Source organism: Arachis hypogaea, chromosome 7 (genome assembly GCF_003086295.3).
Source record: "Arachis hypogaea cultivar Tifrunner chromosome 7, arahy.Tifrunner.gnm2.J5K5, whole genome shotgun sequence".
Lineage (NCBI taxonomy): Eukaryota > Viridiplantae > Streptophyta > Magnoliopsida > Fabales > Fabaceae > Arachis > Arachis hypogaea.
Genome location: NC_092042.1, coordinates 43015427 through 43035771, shown reverse-complemented (window position 1 = coordinate 43035771; position 20345 = coordinate 43015427). Strand labels below are relative to the sequence as shown.

The 20345-nt window shown below is 34.5% G+C and overlaps 1 protein-coding gene across 1 annotated transcript; it reads right to left on the bottom strand.

Moving 5' to 3' along the window:
- Positions 1 to 1779: 1779 nt before the first annotated feature.
- On the bottom strand, positions 1780 to 6367 carry LOC112702976 (peroxidase 7). The gene is made up of 3 exons (XM_025754238.3): positions 6066 to 6367; positions 3165 to 3570; positions 1780 to 2344 (listed from the first exon to the last, which is right to left on the bottom strand). Exons 1-3 carry the CDS (start codon positions 6342 to 6344, stop codon positions 1998 to 2000), a joined length of 1032 nt encoding a protein of 343 aa, XP_025610023.1. The 5' UTR covers positions 6345 to 6367; the 3' UTR covers positions 1780 to 1997.
- Positions 6368 to 20345: the final 13978 nt, after the last annotated feature.

Sequence of the window (20345 nt, the reverse complement as noted above, 5' to 3'; positions counted from 1 at the left end):
AATTAATTTTGACTAAATGACTCAAATATATACCTACTTAACAATATTCTAATGTTTGGAAATTGCTATAAATAAGTGTGATGAAGTATCTTTTCAGATAACAACAAGTATTTTAAGGATACTTGACATTCATATCAATTTTTATATAATTCAAAATATTTTTTACACAAAATTAAGAAATATATACGTGTCCGTTTTATTATATTTATTCATTTTTTTTAGAGGTTTCAAACTTTGTTTCAACTCAAGTATGAAAGGAGAATTTTATTGCTCTTCTTGTTGAGAGACTTAGAGTATGATTCTCTAGGAGTGGGACTTGTTATACACCATTGTCAGTGTAGATCCTAAAGAAGTATATTAAGTACTCAAGGCAAAAAACACTTAAAAAGTTGGGATTTCTTAAGGTGTATTATTTTATTTTTTGTTATACATTATAAATAAATTGATAGATAGATAGATAAATAAAAAAAATTCATAAAATAAAATATTTTTTTAAATATGTAATATTAGAATTTAAATCATAAATTAATATTTTTGATATTATAATTTTTTTTGTAGACTTAGATAATTTAGTATGTAAAACTATAAGATTAATGTTAAATTGATTATATAAATATTATTTTTTATGATAAAATAAATATAATTTTAAAATAGATACTTTTTTATTTTATTGCAATGAATGACATGATAATTTTGTATAAAATTTAAAATCTTATATGTTATTTCATTCATCATAACACTACTTTAAACTCTTTTTTAATAATATATTATAATATAATTATAATAAATAGATTGTTTCAAGATTAATAGTGATATGAGTCATCCTAATCTTAAGATACTTAAAAAAAATATCTTATAATATTTATTCAAACAGTAAAATTCTTAACTTGATTAAGGATTAAACATAGATATCAATAGCCTAATAACTAGTATACGTCTTTTTATACCACTTTTTAACTTCACATCCCTTAATATTTTAATACTATTTGAGTTATAACTTGAAACTTAGATGTGCATGATCTCTTTCCGTTTGTATGTGCAGATCAGACTCTATACAATATGAGTGCACATTATACTGATTTATAATGCATGTGTGTGTGCAAAAGCTGCTAAAATGTAAAAACATGATCCATTGAACAACTATTAGCAACATTATTGGGCTTCTAAGGCTATTTGCTTGAATTTAGAGCACAACAGTATAGAAATGAACTTAATCAACTTGGGTTAGTTGAGTGGTTAATTAGTTCACTCGTTTATTTAGATAAGGATAATGTTAGGTAATTAATGACTTTTTTAAACATCATGAATAACCGATGATCAATTCAATAGGTGTGCGGATGGTTATTCTAATATTAAGATTTATGTGGATAATTTAGGAGTATAATGTGTTTTTACTTTATTGGGCCATTATTCATATTGTGGTCAACCACAAATCCTTAAATAACACTCAGATTCGCGACAAATTAGTCTTTATCTTATCGTATTAGAAAATACCATAGACAATCAAAGTAAAAAAAATAAACTTCACAATAACTTTTAGCAAATGATTTTTTAAAAAATTACTTATTTTTCTTTTATCTTTTTTTAAAAAAATTTTTATAGTAGGCAAAAATTATTTTACGTTTAGATATATTTTTAAAGAAAGTTTTTAAATACTAAAAATGTATTTTGTTTTTATTTTTTTAAATAAAATATTATTAGCTTTTAAAAAAATATAAAATTTTATTTTTTAAATAAAAATACTTTTCTTAAAAAATATATCCAAACAAATTTAAAATTTAATAAAAATATATTTTTTTATTAAAAATATATATTTTTTACTTTAATAAGCAATCCAAACTAACACTTAAAATACGTAGAATACTAAATTCCTGCATTGTTGCACATAAATATATATATATAAAAAAATTATTTATTTATTGAAAAAAGAACCATTGAAAAGATGAACCATTTAACGACACATAAGTAGGTCTCCCACACACCAGTTCCAAATCGAATCAGGCACCATTGACATAGTTGCAGTTCACTCTGATTTCACCTTTATCAGTTGACCCAGTGAGAACCCCAACATTCCCAAGCTTCACCATTGACACTGCAAACTGGCTTCTGAAAAGGAAAGGCTGTGTTGCAAATGCTTCAACAAAAGGAGCAGTCCTTGCATCTGAATAGAGTGATTGATCTGTTGACAATAACCCAACCTTCCTCATAAGGTTTGTGTAATATGTTGTGTCAAAAGTCCTTGGTGTTATGGCATCAAGGTACACCAAATCCGACTCCCTTTTGCACCTTTTCCGTAACAACATCAAGTAATTCACATTTAATGACGGATCAGGCTTCCCGGTACCTGTGTTCACAAATATATGTTCAAATTTAAACATGGCACAATATGATATGCGTGAATATACTAATTTTATTTTATATATATATATATATATATATATATATATATATATATATATATAAAATGAAGTTGTAACGAGTGTAAGTTTAGGTGCATTTAAAGTTTTGAGAATCGGATCAAACTGACCATATAACTTGATTAATCGAAATCATCTCACATGTCAAAAATTAAGTATAAGCAAATTGGTTAAAAATTAGTGAATTAGATAAAATTTTCTATGGTTTTTTTAGGAAATCTGAATAATAAAATATTTTAAAAAATATATTTTATATATAAATATATTATTTATTACATTCTATTCATTCAATCTCTATTAAATCTCTAAACTTTTGAATTTTTAGTTTTACCGATATAATATACGACTTATCCGATTTTAAGAAATTTGAGTTCAATAAATAAAGTAGACTTAACTGTTATTAAAACAAAAAAGTAGTAGTGATAAGCGTTGTATTATTAGAATTACGTGAAATGTGTAATATTTTCGTAATACTTTCTCCTTGGATTTCCTTACTAAAATATATTTCTTCTCACATACACATATTTTTCATAAGAGAAAAATATCAAGCAAAAAATTGTTCATATATTACATGTCGCACAATCACAATTAGTCCTAACTCATTTATATTTATTATAAAAAAAGTTTAAAAAATTAATAAATTTATTAAGATAGCAATGTTTGATATAATGATCTAAATACATATCTAAATATATAATATGCATATGTGAATAAAATGGAGTCTTTATGTATGATAGCATATATTACCATTGAAGTTATAAAGCCTATCCATGAACGAGTGGCAAGTGCTCCTCCCAACTGTGTGTGAGCCTGAGAGAGCAACCAAATCAAGCATGTCTAGGCCAATTCCTTGTAAGAATTCAAGAAGGGTTGTGATGTTTTCATGGCCATGGGGGACCATACTAGCTTCCCTAGCTAAGGAAGTTCGACCGTCTTTGCGGCCGAATGGGACTTCCCAAAATGGTCCCCCGGCTAGAATTGTGGCATCTCTTGCAGCGGCAGTTAGAATGTCGGCGCAAGAGACTGTTTCTGGACACCTTCTCTCTAGCTCGGATTTAATTTCATCAATCAATTGAAAACCTTTGAGGGTTCTGCTCTCAAATGCACTTCTCTCGCTACCTTTATGGTTAAGCAAAATTGATCCATCGCATCCCTGCAAGATTTTGATCAATTGCAAGGTATCAAATAAACAAGCAAACAATTCATGTCACGTCTAATAGAAGTTTTAGCGATTCATTATCATTACGTTAGCAGTATATATACTTGAGGAAGGAGTCACCAAAGAAAGAAAACTGATTAAGTCCTATATATTTGTGTAGTAAACTATTATTGACTCCCAAAAATTTAATTTTTGGCAAAATGGACATTTAAAAAAGAAATGACATATTAGCTTTTGAAAGATTTATTTTATTTGACAAACGGTACCAAATACGAGAAAACATACTTTATAAATGTTTTAGAGAATAAATTTTGATATGATTTTTTATAAGTCTAAGAAAAATAAGTTTTTGATCCTCTAAATTTAGTGATTTTACTTTAAGTAATCTTTTTTTAGATTTTAAACACAAATGGCTAATTTTTTTAAGGAAAAAATATCATTTGTATCCATAAATTTTGTGAACGCTAACAAAAGTACCCATCAAACAAGAAAACTAACGTTGTATCCATGAAAGATGGGTTCCGTGTGACAATAGTACCCAAACTGTGATTTTTCGTTGACTTTTTAATAAAATTCCTAAATTATCCCTTTTATCTTCTTCTCCAAATTCCAAATTTCACAACCCTCATCCTTTGTCTTCCTTTGCCACCGCCAGTCACCATTTCCTCAAGACTAAGCACCTGATGTCTTCCTCCAACCTTTATCCTCAACCTCCATCTCTCTTTATTCCAATCCTAATTTGTTCTCCAAATCTAAATCCAAATCAACTTTAACATCATTACCCTTGTTGTTTCTTTCTTCTTAGGATGCAACAACAATACTAAGAAAGCACACCCTTTTCAAACTCTTTAACCTCTTCAACTTGAATATTGTTGTTCTTTTTATTCCAAAGCTATAAATAGCAGAATTCAGCAACCAGAACCAACAAGAGGCCAGTGGCCATGGACGGTCCCTTTCCAACGGTGACTCCAAACACTGCTCAGCCGTCGATCTGTAGAAAAAGGAGCTGCTGTTAGAGTATCTTCATGCTATTTGGTGGACTGATATTCGCATTGCAGCCACCGTTGCTGTTCAGGCTAGACTTCTGAGGCCACGGCAGAACCCTCTAGAAGGTTGTGGTGGTAGTAACGTTATTGTTAAAGGATCTTGTTTCATTTTGAATACTGGAGAACAAGGAGAAATGATGGTGACGGGATACATTGATGAGGATTAACTTCGGAACATGCCGAGTATGATCGAAGACATGGCCAGGAGGATGCAGGGTGAAGAAGGACCCACACTCTGATCCCAAGCCCACCTTTGACGATGATATGATATCATCAGCAAGTGCTGCTCTTTCGGTGAGTTCCCAGCAAAGCTTTTCCTCTGCAACAAATGCGATCAAGGCTATCACATCTTCTACTCCGACCTATCCTTCCTTCCATTCCCAAAGGCTCTTGATTCTGCGCCTCTTGTTCCCACAGTGACACCAAGAAACCAAAATGTATGTTTTTTTTGTTAATTTCAAACTTCTTTTTCTTTTTCTGCATCAAATCTACAAATCCATAATATTTGAATAATAACATCAAATAATTAATAATCTACAGTTTTTAATCTTTTTAATTTTTTGGTGACTGGCAGCAGCAGAGGAAGACGAAGGGTGAGAGTGGTGAATGTTTGAAATTTGGGGAAGAAGATAAAAGGGGTAATTTGAGAATTTTATTAAAAAGTCAACAAAAAATTATGGTTTGAATACTATTGTCACACGGAACCCATCTTTCATGATACAACATTAGTTTTCTTGTTTGATGGGTACTTTTGTCAACGTTTGCAAAATTCATGGGTACAAATGGTAGTTTTTCCTTTTTTTAAAAAGAAGAGCAATGTTTAGAAGTTAATTTTTTTTAGCCAACATTAATTTTTTTAAAATTATTTTATTTATTTAAAATTTTAGATCCTAAATCATAAATATTTAATACTAAATTTTAAATTATAAATTTTGAACTCTAACTCATTCAAAAAATTAGAATTTTTCAATTAAAAGAATTAACTAATGTTAGTAACTAAAATTTAGTTTCCTATGTTTTTGCTCGTCAAAATGTTCCTACCTAATATGTATCTCAAGTGAATCTGTTATCTATCACTTATAAAAAAGAAAAATAGTACATTTGTTATATTGAAATAATCTTCTTGTTTCTTTCTTTCTTTTGAGAGCCATTTTATTAAAAATTGAACTTATTACAGTCAAAATAATTAATAATTAACTCTATTTCAATAGATTTTGGAATAAGATAAATTTTGCATACTCGTTCATTTGAAACATATTGTCCAATTTAAAATTTTTTTTTTTACCAAAGATAGGGAGATTCGAACTCGTTATCTCTCTTAGATGAGTATGGAGAGACTATGCCATTTGAGTTATAACTCTTGTTCTATTTGAAATTGGAATAAAGGAATAATGCATGAGCATAGAAATTAATTAATAAAGAGAGATTAAGTTATGTGATTACTCTGAGGGCACAGTCATGGAAGTGCAAGCGGATTATGGCAGGGGCCAGTGTGGGGTCCTTCTTAATCCATGCGGAAACCTTCTGTGAGATAATGCCTTCAGCATCGGGGCATTTTCTATGATAGTAATCAATTGACAACGATGCTTTGGGACGATGTAATGATGAAGAGTTCAATGTTTTCTTGAGCACATTTCCTTGACCATAAGCCACACTTGAAATGGTGATAAGCTCCAACATGACCAAAATAAGGAACAAGGAAAAACAATAGTGGTGCTTCATGTTTCTGGGTGAAATAATGTTTGGTGCATTGTTATGAGAGGAGTTATGCACGTATTTAAGGCATTTTGGATTCACAAAAACGTGCTAAGCACTCACTTCGCGTAAGGTTGACATTCCAACGCGTAGATTATATATTTGCACCTTTGGCACTTCTCACCATTTTCTCAAGAAACTAACAGGTTTCACTTGGTGAAGATAATGAGATCACAATAATAATTAAGAAGTAAGAACTATAGGTGTCGGCAGAGATTTGAGTTCTCACGTCATGGTTTTATTTTAACATGATTAGTAATTAACCGAATCATATGTTATATATTTTATTGTTTTTGATAACAATTTCAGTTACTGAGTCTAATGGTTGCATTTTCCTTTCTATTAACAAGTAAAAAGATTAATTATTTTTTCAAAAATGCTACCAAAAATATGAGTTATACTCTAAAATTAACTACAAAAAATCAGTAATAATGTATTTCTATATAAATAGATATGTAATTTAGGCTGCGATTGTGGCTAATTTTTTTGGTAATAAATTGGAGAGGTGTGTTATGCATAGTTATGGAAAGTTGGTGTATTTTTTTATGGATATGGAGATAATTATTTTTTTAAATTAGAAATTACAAATCGTAATTATTTTTTTTTAAAATTAAAAACTACACATCGGAGGCTCAGATTTGGGTAGAAGTAGAAAACTGAAGGTCAGATTTCGGATAGAGTAGAAAACTGAACCTCAGTTTTGGGTAGGGATAGAAAATCGAGGTTAAGTTTTGAGTAAAAAAAAAATCAAAATTCTCCAAATCGGAGGATCCTATTTACATATTTCAAAAAATTTTTAACGTTAAAGCATAAATTTGAAGGTCAGATTTGTAAATTTTTTTAAAAAAATGAAAACCACAAATTTGAAGGTCAGATTTGTGATCATCTATACAAAAAAAAAGCATACCAACTCTCCACATTATTTAAAAACACTGCCACAATCTCAATAATAAAAATAAAAAGTGTGCGATTGTTTATAGGGAATAAGAAACACTGAGATAGGGACACATAGAGATATAAAATTGTGTTTGACAAATAAGATATGACAGAAACATTATATCCAGGGACACTGAATTAATGTATTTTGTGTTTATTCTGACAGAAAGGACACAAAGACACTAACAAAAGATATAACTTATTTTTCGTTTTTTATTTCATTATTCTTTTTAATTTTTCATAGTTATATTTTTTATTATTGTATTTTTTCTCAATTTTTTGAATAAAAAAATGAGAATAAATTATATTTTCATAATTTGTTATACTTTATCACCAAATATAATATAAGAACATTAAATTATGTGTCTCTGTTCTTTATATCATGTTCTCAATGTCTTGTCTTATCCTGTTTTCAGAAACAAACACAGCCTTAATTCACATTTAATGTGTATTTTTTATTTAAATAGATACACTAATGTCTATTTTTAGTGACTGATTTTAATGTACACCTAACATGATTGTTATTTTTTAGTGGGATTATAAGTGTTTTAATTAGTAATCATATTTCTGCAACTTGTATGTTTGGAATTCCTTAATTGATAATTTCACTTTCTTATTATATGTTTTTTCGGTTTTACTCGATAGATTAAAGACTAATTTGTTGCAAATTGGAGTTCTATTTAAGGGTTTATTACTGGCCAATAGATTGTTGCATACACAAAATAGAATTTAAATCTCCGACGCTTTCTTATCATATGTTATTTCAAATTATTCTCAACTTTTTATGTGCTTTTTTTTCTGTTATCAAAGAAAATAAAATAATAGAGATGGAGGATAACTTAAAACAAAATTAAAAGGAAGAATCAACATCAAATTTTGGAGTAATAAGGGTGTTCTAGACAAGAATGGTAAACCAAGAATACGATTAAATGAGAACGTTACTAGCTCATTAATGGCTAATAGGTATACCATTGAGGCGAATAAAATCATTACCTAATAAAGCTGTCAAATCATGACATTAAAACATACATAAAAGACCGTAAATGTCTAATAGTTACATTTGGAAGGAGTAATAAAGGGAAAAGGAGAACTCAATAGCTAAGTGATGAGCGGATAATTTATACGCTTTTTGGCATTATTTTTAGGTAGTTTTTAGTAAGTTCAAGTTACTTTTAGGGATGTTTTCATTAGTTTTTATGTTAAATTCACATTTTTGGACTTTACTACGAGTTTGTGTGTTTTTCTGTAATTTCAGATAATTTCTGGCAGAAATTGAGGGACTTAAGCAAAATTCTGATAGGAGGCTGACAAAGGACTGCTGATGCTGTTGGAATCTGGCCTCCCTGCATTCGAAATGGATTTTCTGGAGCTACAGAACTCCAAATGGCGCGCTCTCAACGGTGTTGGAAAGTAGACATCCAGAACTTTCCAGTAATATATAATAGTCCATACTTTATTAGGGAATTGACGACGTAAATTGGCGCTCAACGCCAGTTCCATGCTGCTGTCTGGAGTAAAACGCCAAAAACACGTCACGACCCAGAGTTGAACGCCCAAAACACGTTACAACTTGGTGTTCAACTCCAAAAGAAGCCTCAGCTCGTGAATAGATCAAGCTCGGCCCAAACACACACCAAGTGGGCCCCGGAAGTGGATTTATGCATCAATTACTTTCTCATGTAAACCCTAGTAGCTAGTCTAGTATAAATAGGATAATTTACTATTGTATTAGACATCTTTGGTCTCAGTTTTATTTTATTCTTCATCTAAGGAGACTATTGATCACGTTTTGGGGGGCTGGCCATTCGGCCATGCCTGAACCTTTCACTTATGTATTTTCAACAGTGGAGTTTCTACACACCATAGATTAAGGGTGTGGAGCTCTGTTGTACCTCAAGTTTTAATGCAATTACTACTATTTCCTATTCAATTCTCTTTATTCCTATTCTAAGATATTCGTTGCACTTCAATTTGATGAATGTGATGATCCGTGACACTCATCATCATTCTCACCTATGAACGCGCGTGATTGACAACCACTTCCGTTCTACCTTAGGCCGGGCACGTATCTCTTAGATTCTTTAAACAGAATCTTCGTGGTATAAGCTAGATTGATGGCGGCATTCATGAGAATCCGAAAAGTCTAAACCTTGTCTGTGGTATTCCGAGTAGGATTCTGGGATTGAATGACTGTGACGAGCTTCAAACTCCTGAAGGCTGGGCGTTAGTGACAGACGTAAAAGAATCAATGGATTCTATTACAACCTGATTGAGAACCTACAGATGATTAGCCGTGCTGTGACAGAGCATTTGGACCTTTTTCATTGAGAGGATGGGATATAGCCATTGACAACGGTGATGCCCTACATACAACTTGCAATAGGAAGGAATGAAAGAACTGGAAGGAAGAAGTAGGAAAGTAGAAAAAGAAATGGCACAGCATCTCCATACACCTATCTGAAATTCCCACCATTAATTTACATAAGTATTTCTATCCTATTTTAATTATCTTTATTTTATGTTTATTATTTATTAATTTTTGAAAATCCATAATCAATTATTATCCGCCTGACTGAGATTTACAAGATGACCATAGCTTGCTTCATACCAACAATCTCTGTGGGATCGACCCTTACTCACGTAAGGTTTATTACTTGGACGACCCAGTATACTTGCTGGTTAGTTGAACGGAGTTGTGTCCACACATAGCAAAGAGCCATTATAATTATTCCATACAACAACAAAGAATACAACATTGATGATCACAATTTCGTCCACCAGTAAGACATTGCTCACTATTATCACCTAAAAATGTTGCTGACTTAATTATCAGAGTGTCTTTGTAGGTCGCTCTCCTGACCTGGTATCAACGCTGCTCAAGTTAGGATCCTAGGATCTCGTAAGATCGTGACCTCGGCAAAAAGTACAAACCTTTGATGCTGTCTATAGGGACCTTACATACTAGATACCATGGCTGACCATGAGATATAATCAATCATCAATTCAGACACTCCTCACAAGGAAACTCTTGATGGAGATGGACATGAAATTGATCCCAATACTCTTGAGGAACAACAAGCTTCCCTAGGTTTTGAATGCCAACAAGTTCAAAATACCAGAGGTCAACATTTTGCCAGATTGAGAGAAGATTCTGTCCATTCAATGTAGAAAATGCGTCATTGAGCACAAGAGTTGGAACGCCAGTGGTGCACGAAAATGAACTCGCACAACTGAACCGGCAAGAGCACCAGGTCGTCCAAGTAATACCTCAGGTGAGTAAGGGTTGAATCCCATGAGAATTGCCAGATTGAGAAAGCTGTGGTTATACTGCAGATTTTAGTCAGGCGAATAGAAAAGGTAATGGTTGTTGTAGGCGCATAAAATAGAATAATAAAGAAAGCAATAATTAATTAACGTAGAAACAATAGTACGAAAGTAGTTAAGGCCTCAGAGATGCTTGTTCTTCCGGATTGATACTTCTTACTGACAACTTTAACGATGAGCGATTCATTCAATGGCAAGGCTGTAAGTGATTAAGCCATGGGTCGTGGTCATTAATCTCCATGGTCCAAACCAAATACCAGGACGCTGATCATTCAATCTGGACGAGGGTGAAGCTCACGCAATTCAATCTCTGTTGATCCTACTCAAAACGCCACAAACAAGGTCGGATCTTCCGGATCGGAGGATGATGCTATTTGATTCTAGCCTTGGAGCCACAGGAACCTCAATTATCCTGACTAATGAGATTTCATGTCACATATCCCAATTAGCCCAAGTAACTTGTTAGAACCTTTGATGTACTCTCAAGCAATAACTCAATACTATCCGGGTCAGGACTTGTAAAGAACTCATGTAGAATAAGGGGTCATACTGTCGTTCCACCTCATATTCATGAAGATGAAGAACGAAAATACACCATAGAATGAAATCAAACATATATTAAAGTAGAAAAGTAATAAGATCAATCTATAGGAGTGAGTAGAGCTCCTATCCTTAACCTAGGAAGTTTAATCACTCATAATTTACAGAAAAGATAAGTTCTGAGAAGCTGAAAATCAAAAAGTTTTTAACAAAGGTGATCTTCCTTCTATTTATACTAATACTAAACCTATAAAGATATTAATAATAATTAGAAATTACAAAAAATAAAATAGACTAAGCTAAAGGTGCGAAAATCCACTTCTGGTCCCACTTGGTGAGTGTTTGGGTTGAGCTTGGCGTCCAACTTGGAAGAGTGGGCATTGAACACCTACTAGAGGGTAAGATGTGCTGCCTTGAGCTCCCTTGGTGGCATTGAACGCCAGTCTTGGGCGTTCAACGCTGGCTTTAGTCCTCTTGGGGCTTTGAACGCAAGAAAGGGGGGTAAGTTAGGCGTTCAACGCCCAGTTTGGGTAGTCATTTCCAAAGAAAGGTATAAATTGTTATGTATTTCTGTAAAGCTCTGAAAGTTAGCTTTCAAACACCGTTGAGAACGTGTTAATTGGATCTTTGTAGCTCTATAAATGCTTGTTTGAATACACGGAGGTCAGGATCTGACAATATCTGCTATCCTTTCTTCGCCTATGAATCAGACGTTGTAAAAACTTGCCAAATTCACCCAATAATTATTTAAAATCATAGAAAAACCACAAAAACTCAAAGTAGCATCCAAAAAGTGATTTTTGCACGAAAACCTACTAAAACATAATAAAACGTAACAAAATATACTAAAAACACTGAGAAAATAATGCAAAAAAGTATATAAAATATCCACTCATCAGATCACCAAACTTAAAATATTGCTTATCCTCAAGTAACCAAAAACAAATTAGGACTAAAGAAAAGAGATAGATACAATAAGTCTTAGAGTTTTTCATGAAGCTCAGTTCCAAATACTTAATGGGGCTATTAGCTCTTTACTTCTGAACAGTTTTGGCATCTCACTTCCCTTGAAGTTTAGAGGCATTGGCATCTCTCAGAACTAGAATCTGGATGACATTATTGATTCTCTTCTTTAAACTCTTCTTGATTCTTGAACACAGCTTCTTTGGCGCTTTGCACCTTTTGAGCCTAGTTGTGACTCTAAGCGTTTTGTTTTTTCGTATTACCACCAGATACATAAACGCCACATGCACTTGACTGGGGGGAATCCCTTGGATTCGAATTAAGCTTTGCTTAAATTCCAAGACAAAGGTGCCCAGAGTTCTTAAGCGTACTCTTCAGCTTTGGATCACGACTTTAACTGTTCAATCTCAAGCTTCTTGCTTAGCACCTTGACACCACAAGCATATAGTTAGGAATAGCAGCTTAGTTTGAGCTTTTTAGGCCAATTTCTGACACACCTAATCATTGATGCTCAAAAGCCTTGGAACCCTTTCTTGGTTTTCTTCTTGGAAATAAGTTGTTGAAAAAGATATGTATTGAATGTGTTTGATTTGATGAAATGAAAATTAAATTAAAAGAAAATATGGAGTGAAGATATGATAGATGATAAGATGAGATTTTGAAAAGATATAGTTTAAAAAAGTCAACCTTTCCATCCTCCTTGACTTTTTCGCATGGTTGCTGATAAACCCCATTTGTAGGGTTTATCTTGTGCTTGATTTAGGGGATTTTATAACCTTTTACCCACATTTATCCATTGAAATAGCATGGTTTTATAACTTCTCCCTTAATTGTGCTTAAGAGTGAAAACATGCTTTTTAGGACTTAAAATAGCTAAATCTAATTCTCCTTGATTCCATTAGATGCCTTGATATATTTGTTAAGTGATTTAAGGTTTAGGAGGCAAATATTGGATCAAGGGAATGAAGAAAGAAGCATGAAAAGTTGGAGAACTCATGAAGAAATGAAAGAACCGGAAAGCTGTCAAGCCGACCTCTTCGCACTTAAACGACCATAACCTAAGCTACAGAGGTCCAAATGATGCGGTTCTAGTTGGGTTAGAAAGCTAACATCCGGGGCTTCGAAACGATATAAGATTTGCCATAGTTGCTACACGTATGGTGGCGCGCACGCGCATAGTACGCGCACACGCCGTTGCTGCCACCTGGTTCACTTAAAGCAAAACGTGGCCAGCGAATTCTAAAGCCTTGTGGGCCCAATCCAACTCATTTCTGATGCTATTTAACCCAAGGAATGAAGAGGGAAACAGAAGTTAGTTACCATTAGTCATAGTTTAGTTTTAGAAGTAGTTTCTAGAGAGAGAAGCTCTCACTTCTCTCTAGGATTAGGATTAGGATTAGGTTTAGTTCTTAGATCTAGATTTTAATTCATCTTCTTCTACTTCTATCTTCTCAATTCCTTGTTGTTACATTCATTCTTCTTCCATTCTTTTATTGTAATTTCCTTTATATTGTTCTTATACTTTGTTGTAGATCTACTATTGTTCCTTCCATTTTCTTTCAATTCAATAAGAGGTAATTCATAACAATTGTTCTTCTTTGCTTTTCTATTGTTGATCTCTTGCCTTTGTAGTTAGATCTCTCTTTAATTCTTGCAATTTATGTTGTTTACTTTTATTGCCTTTTATGTGTTTGTTGAAATGCCTCTTCTAGATATAGTATAGATTTTGTTCCTCTTGGCCTAGGTAGAGTAATTAGTGACACTTGAGTTATCTAATTCCTTTGTTGATTGGTAATTGGAGAGATTGCTAATTGGTTTGGAGTGCACTAAAGCTAGTCTTTCCTTGGGAGTTGGATAGGACTTGTGGCTCAAGTCAATTCATCCACTTGACTTTCCTTTATTTAGTAAGGGTTAACTAAGTGGTAGCAATGAACAATTCTCATCACAATTGAGAAGGATAACTAGGATAGGACTTCTAATTTTCATACCTTGTCAAGAGCCTTTTATAGTTGTTAGTTTATTTTCATTGCCATTTACTTTTCATGCTTCTTATCCAAAATCCCAAAACACATTTCTAACCAATAACAAGGCACTTTATTGTAATTCCTAGGGAGAACGACCCGAGGTTTGAATACTTTGGTTTATAAAATTAGGGGTTTGTTACTTGTGACAAACAATCTTTTGTATGAAAGGATTTTTGATTGGTTTGGAAACTATACTTGCAACGAGAATTCATTTGTGGAATTCTATACCGTCAAAAATCCGTTCATCAGTTGCCCCTCCCCTTCCTAGGCGTTCAATGCCCAGGTCTGGCGTTGGGTGGGGGGTCTCCCTTCTTTTTTTTCAGTTGGGCGTTCAACGCCAGGAATGGGCATTGAACACTAGCTAGGGACTAGAAAACGGCCATTCTCATCTCCCTAGAGGGCGTTGAACACCCAGGCTTGTTCCTTGGCTGGCGTTCAACGCCAGGAATAGCCCTTAATGGGCGTCGGACTCCCAGAGTACTCCTTTTCTGGCGTTCAATGCTAGTTCTCTTCTCCATATTGGGCATTGAACGCCCAACATCCTCCTTGCCTGGCGTTCAACACCAGCAAGCGGTTCTCCATAGGGTTTTCTATTTTCAATTCTAAATATCTCTGTCTTTATGCTAAGTGCTGCACATGATCACAAACTTTAAAAAGAAAAGGAAAACTATGGAAATTAATAGGATATGAACTAAAAATGAATTTGAATACGAATAAATAAAAGAACTAAAAGAGTAATACTACTAATGGTTGAGTTGTCTCCCAACAAGCGCTTTTTTACCGTCAATAACTTGACTTGACTATTGTCATGTTAACAGCAGCGTAGAGCTTTCTTGCTCAACATTATCCCCTAGGTAATGCTGGACTCTCTATCCATTCACTATAAATCTTCTATCAGAGTGTTTGTCTTAGAGCTCTATATGACCATAAGGTGATACATTAGTGACCACAAAAGGTCCCGTCCATTGACTTTAGCTTCCCTGGGAAGAGCTTGAGTTTGGAATTGAAGCGTAAAACCTTCTGGCCAGGCTCAAAGACTCTGGAAGAGATCTTTTTATCGTGCCATTTTTTGGCCCTTTCCTTGTAAGTTTTAGCACTGTTAAATGCAGCTTGTCGGAATTCATCTAACTCATTTAGCGAGAGCAACCTTTTTTCTCCTGTAGCCTTGGCATCAAAGTTGAGGAATCTGGTTGCCCAGTAAGCTCTGTGTTCTAGCTCCACTGGTAAATGACATACTTTGCCATAGACCAGCTAGTAGGGCGACATTCCAATAGGGGTCTTGAAAGCTATTCTATACGCCCAAAGGGCATCATCAAGCTTTCTTGCCCAGTCCTTCCTAGAGGTGCCCACTGTTCTCTTCAGGATTCTTTTGAGCTCTCTATTGGAGACTTCGACTTGCCCATTAGTTTGTGGATGGTAGGGGGTTGCCACTTTGTGGCGAACGCTATAACGATGCAGGATGGAGTTGAGTTATTTATTACAGAAATGACTGCCTCCATCATTAATCAGTGTCCTCGGGACACTGAATCTGCTAAAAATGTATTTCTGAAGGAATTTCATCACCACTCGAGCGTCATTAGTCGGTGATGCGATTGCTAAAAATGTATTTCTGGAAAATGAACTCACACAATAACTGAACCCGCAAATGCACCGGGTCGTCCAAGTAATACCTCAGGTGAGTGAGGGTCGAATCCCACGAGGATTGCTGGATTGAGCAAGCTATGGTTATCCTGCAGATCTTAGTCAGGCGAATAGACAAGGTAGTGGTTGTTGTAGGCACATAAAATAGAATAATAAAGAAAGCAATAATGAATTAACGTAGAAACAATAGTACGAAAGCAATTAAGGCCTTGGAGATGCTTGTTATTCCAGATTGATACTTTTTACTGACTACTTTAACGATGAGCGATTCATTCAATGGCAAGGCTGTAAGTGATTAAGCCATGAGTCGTGGTCATTAATCTCCATGGTCCAAACCAAATACCAGGACGCTGATCATTCAATCTAAACGAGGGTGAAGCTCACGCAATTCAATCTCTATTGATCCTACTCAAAATGGCACAGACAAGGTCAAATCTTCCAGATCGGAGAATGATGTTCTTTGATTCTAGTCTTGGAACCACAGGAACCTCAATTACCCTGACTAACGAGATTTCATGTCACATATCCTAATTAGCCCAAGTAACTTATTGGAACCTGTGATCTACTCTCAAGCTGTAGCTCAATACTATCCAGGTTAAGACTCGTAAAGAACTCATGTAGAATAAGGGGTCTGATGCGTGAGCATCTTCTTTGTCTTTCCCATGTAAATTTGCACTTGAATTGCTAAGTTTAATCAAAATTTAATATATTTTAGCCACTATGAATGCTACTTTGAGTTGTGTGCAATTCTGAATTGCTAAACCTCCTCTGTTAAGGTCAAGAGCTCTGTCTATTGTATGGATTAATACTATTATTTTTTTATTTTAATTCATGTACTGATTTATAATTCAAGAATTCTTTTCGTTCTTTATCTTATGAATTTGGGTGAAACGAAAGTATGATCCTTGTTCTAATTGAGTTCTTGTATAACTTGGAAATACTCTTTACTTGAACAACAGATTGAAAACAATTTCTCCTAAATTTTTAATTATCTGGACTTAATGGGATACATGACATATAGTCCTCTTATATTTGGGTAATTAGGGTTTTTGTGGCATATAAACTAGAATTGAGCTTCACCTTCTAATTGAAATTAAGTGACCAAGGAATTGGTGGTTGATGAGAGTTAGAGGAGACTAAAAAGGTCTAAGAAATTAGGGTTTAGTCACATATAGTTTGCCATGAATTAAATCTTGCATGATTAAAATAGTCAGTAAGAAAAGTCAATCCAAAAAATAGATAACTCTGAAGCCTTAACTGTTTCTCCATATATACTTCACAACTTGTTTACTGCTTGCTTTTCTAATTCTATGAATTATTGTTTAATGTTGTTGAACTCTCAAACACCGTTTTCTGTTTGTCTAACTAAGCAATTCACTTAACCATTTTTGCCTAATCCATCAATCCTTGTGGGATCGACCCTCATTCACTTGAGGTATTACTTGGTACGACCTGGTGCACTTACCGGTTAGTTTGTAGTTTTAAATTCCGCACCAACGTCATACTATCATTCCACCCCAGATTCATGAAGATGAAGAACAAAAATACACCATAGAATGAAATCAAACATATATTAAAGTAGAAAAGTAATAAGATCAATCCATAGGAATGAGCCAAGCTTCTATCCTTAACCTATGAGGATTAGTCACTCATAATTTACAAAAAAGATAAGTTCTGAGAAGCTGAAGATAAAAAAGTTTTTAACAAAGGTTATCTTCCTTCTATTTATACTAATAGTAAACCTATAAAGATATTAATAATAATTAAAAATTACAAAAAATAAAATAGACTAAGCTAAAGGTGCAAAAATCCACTTCTGGTCCCACTTGGTGAGTGTTTGGGTTGAGCTTAGCGTCCAACTTGGAGGAGTGGGCATTGAATGCCCACTAGGGGGTAAGATGCGCTGCCTTGAGCTCCCTTGGTGGCGTTGAACGCCAGTCTTGGGCGTTCAACGCTGGGTTTCGTGCTCTTAGGGATTTGAACGCAAGAAAGGGGGTAAGTTGGGCGTTCAACGCCATAACGACCAAAAAGAAGGGCAGCTTTCACACGGCAACACGAGTGAGAAGAACAAGGAAGTAGGAGATATCAGCTTGAAGGTCTTTCCTTGACACGAAGGCTATAAGCATCAAAGGAATACCAGACCTAAATGACTTAGGAGTTTTAACTAGGAAAAGTCTGTTTTCTTAGCCTTGGAAGAAATGAATGTTTCGCCACCTTCGTTTTAGAGGAACAGCGCCCCATGTGCTTCTGACTGAACTAATTCCTTCTTGCGCTAAGTAAAGAATGAATGCCCTCCCCGGAGCATTAATATAGAGGGTTAGCACATAAGTACCTTATGCATAGGGTTAAAGCCATGGAGAATGTATTTGCTTGTGCCTTCACCATCTTATAAGAATTTTCCTATGTCTAAATGAGAGACTGCCGGGGCACTTACTCGTTATGAATGAAAGCCCTTGCTCCGTGCCTTATTTGTTTGGGCAGTAATTTCCAAAGAAAGATATAGACTATTATATATTACTGAAAAAAGACTATGGAAGTTAGCTTTCCGACACCGTTAAGAACGTGTCAATTGGAGTTTTGTAGCTCCAAAAATGCTCGTTTGTATACACGGAAGTCAGGATCTGACAGCATCTACGATTCTTTCTTCGCCTCTGAATTAGACTTTGCCAAAACTTGCCAAATTCACTCAAGAATCACTTGAAATTATAGAAAAACCACAAAAACTCAAAGTAGCATCCAAAAAGTGATTTTTGCACTAGAACCTACTAAAACATAATAAAACTTAACAAAATATACTAAAAACATTGAGAAAATAGTGCCAAAAAGTATATAAAATATCTACTCATCAGCCAATGGCAGAACATTCAATGTCACATGTGAAGAAGAAAGCACACTCAGCCCAAGTGTAAATGAGAGTTTTCCTGACGAGCAACTAATGTTGGTTCACAAGGCACCTTGGTTCGCGGACATTGCTAATTTTAAAGCCACTGGGGAGGTGACTTTGGAATTTAACAATCATCATAGGAGAAAGATCATTAACGATGCTAAATATTTCATCTGGGATGGACCATACCTTTTCAAAAAATGCTCAGATGGAATACTCAGAAGATGCATCTCAGAGGAAGAAGGAAGGGACGTCCTATGGAATTGTCATGGCTCTGGCTATGGAGAACATTTTGGAGGAGAGAGAACTGCAGCCAAGGTGTTGCAGTGTGGTTTCTTTTGGCCCACTATCTTTAAGGATGCAAAAGAACTATTAAAGAGTTATAATGAATGCCAGAGAGCTGGAAACTTGCCCAAAAGAAATGAGATGCCACAACACTTCATCCTAGAACTTGAACTATTTGATGTATGAGGTATTGATTTCATGGGACCATTCCCAACCTCATACTCAAATAAATATATCTTGGTGGTAGTGGACTATGCATCTAAATGGGTAGAAGCAATCGCAACTCCAACAAATGACAATAAGGTAGTTATGCATTTTCTCAGAAAGAACATCTTTAGCCGATTTGGGGTGCCTAGAGCTCTTACCAGTGATGAGGAAAGCCATTTTTACAACAGACCATTAGAGACTTTCCTTCTGAGATATGGAGTAAAATATAAGGTTGCAACACCTTATCACCCCCAAACAATTAGGTAAAGAGAGATATCAAACAGAGAGCTCAAAAAGATCCTGAAAAAACTGTGAGAGTTTCAAGAAAGGACTGGTTAAAGAAGTTGGATGATACTCTCTAGGCATATAGGACAGCCTTCAAGACACCAATTGGGATGTCTCCATATTAATTAGTTTATGGAAAGGCTTGTCATCTACCACTAGAGCTTGAACACAAAGCTTTCTGGGCTCTCAAGTTACTAAACTTTGACAGCAATGCTGCTGGTGAAAGAAGGATCTTGTAACTGCAAGAATTGGAAGAATTCAGGTCCCAGGCCTATAAAAATGCCAAAATCTACAAAGAAAGGGCTAAGAAAAAGCATGATCTCAATGTGGCACCAAGGACCTTTGAAGAGGGACAAAGAGTACTCATCTACAACTCCAAACTAAAACTTTTTCCTGGCAAGCTAAAGTTAAGATGGTCAGGCCCTTTTCTTGTCACCAAAGTTTCACCTTATGGACACATAGAAATCATGGAAGAAAGCTCACAACGGACCTTCACTGTGAATGGACAAAGGCTTAAACATTACTTGGGTAATATGGGGGAAGGTCCCAAGATGAAGTACAAGCTCAACTGAGAGAAGTCAACTGTCAAGCTAATGACGATAAAAGGCACTTGTTAGGAGGCAACCCAACCAGAGGAAATTTCTTTCCCTAGCAGTTCAATAAAAGAGTTAAGTAGATTTCTCTGTATTGCACGGAATTAAGTTTAGTGTTGCACACCAAGAGAACTCAAGGGTAAATGTGTAATTCTAAGTTTGGAGTTCCGCCATAAATTTCACTAAGAGCACATTGCACCCCTCAGCATAACTGGTTAAGAGTTCTAAACAATGAGAGAATTTACTTAACAAATGTTTGATTTTTTTAGTTCACAGTTTATTAAAA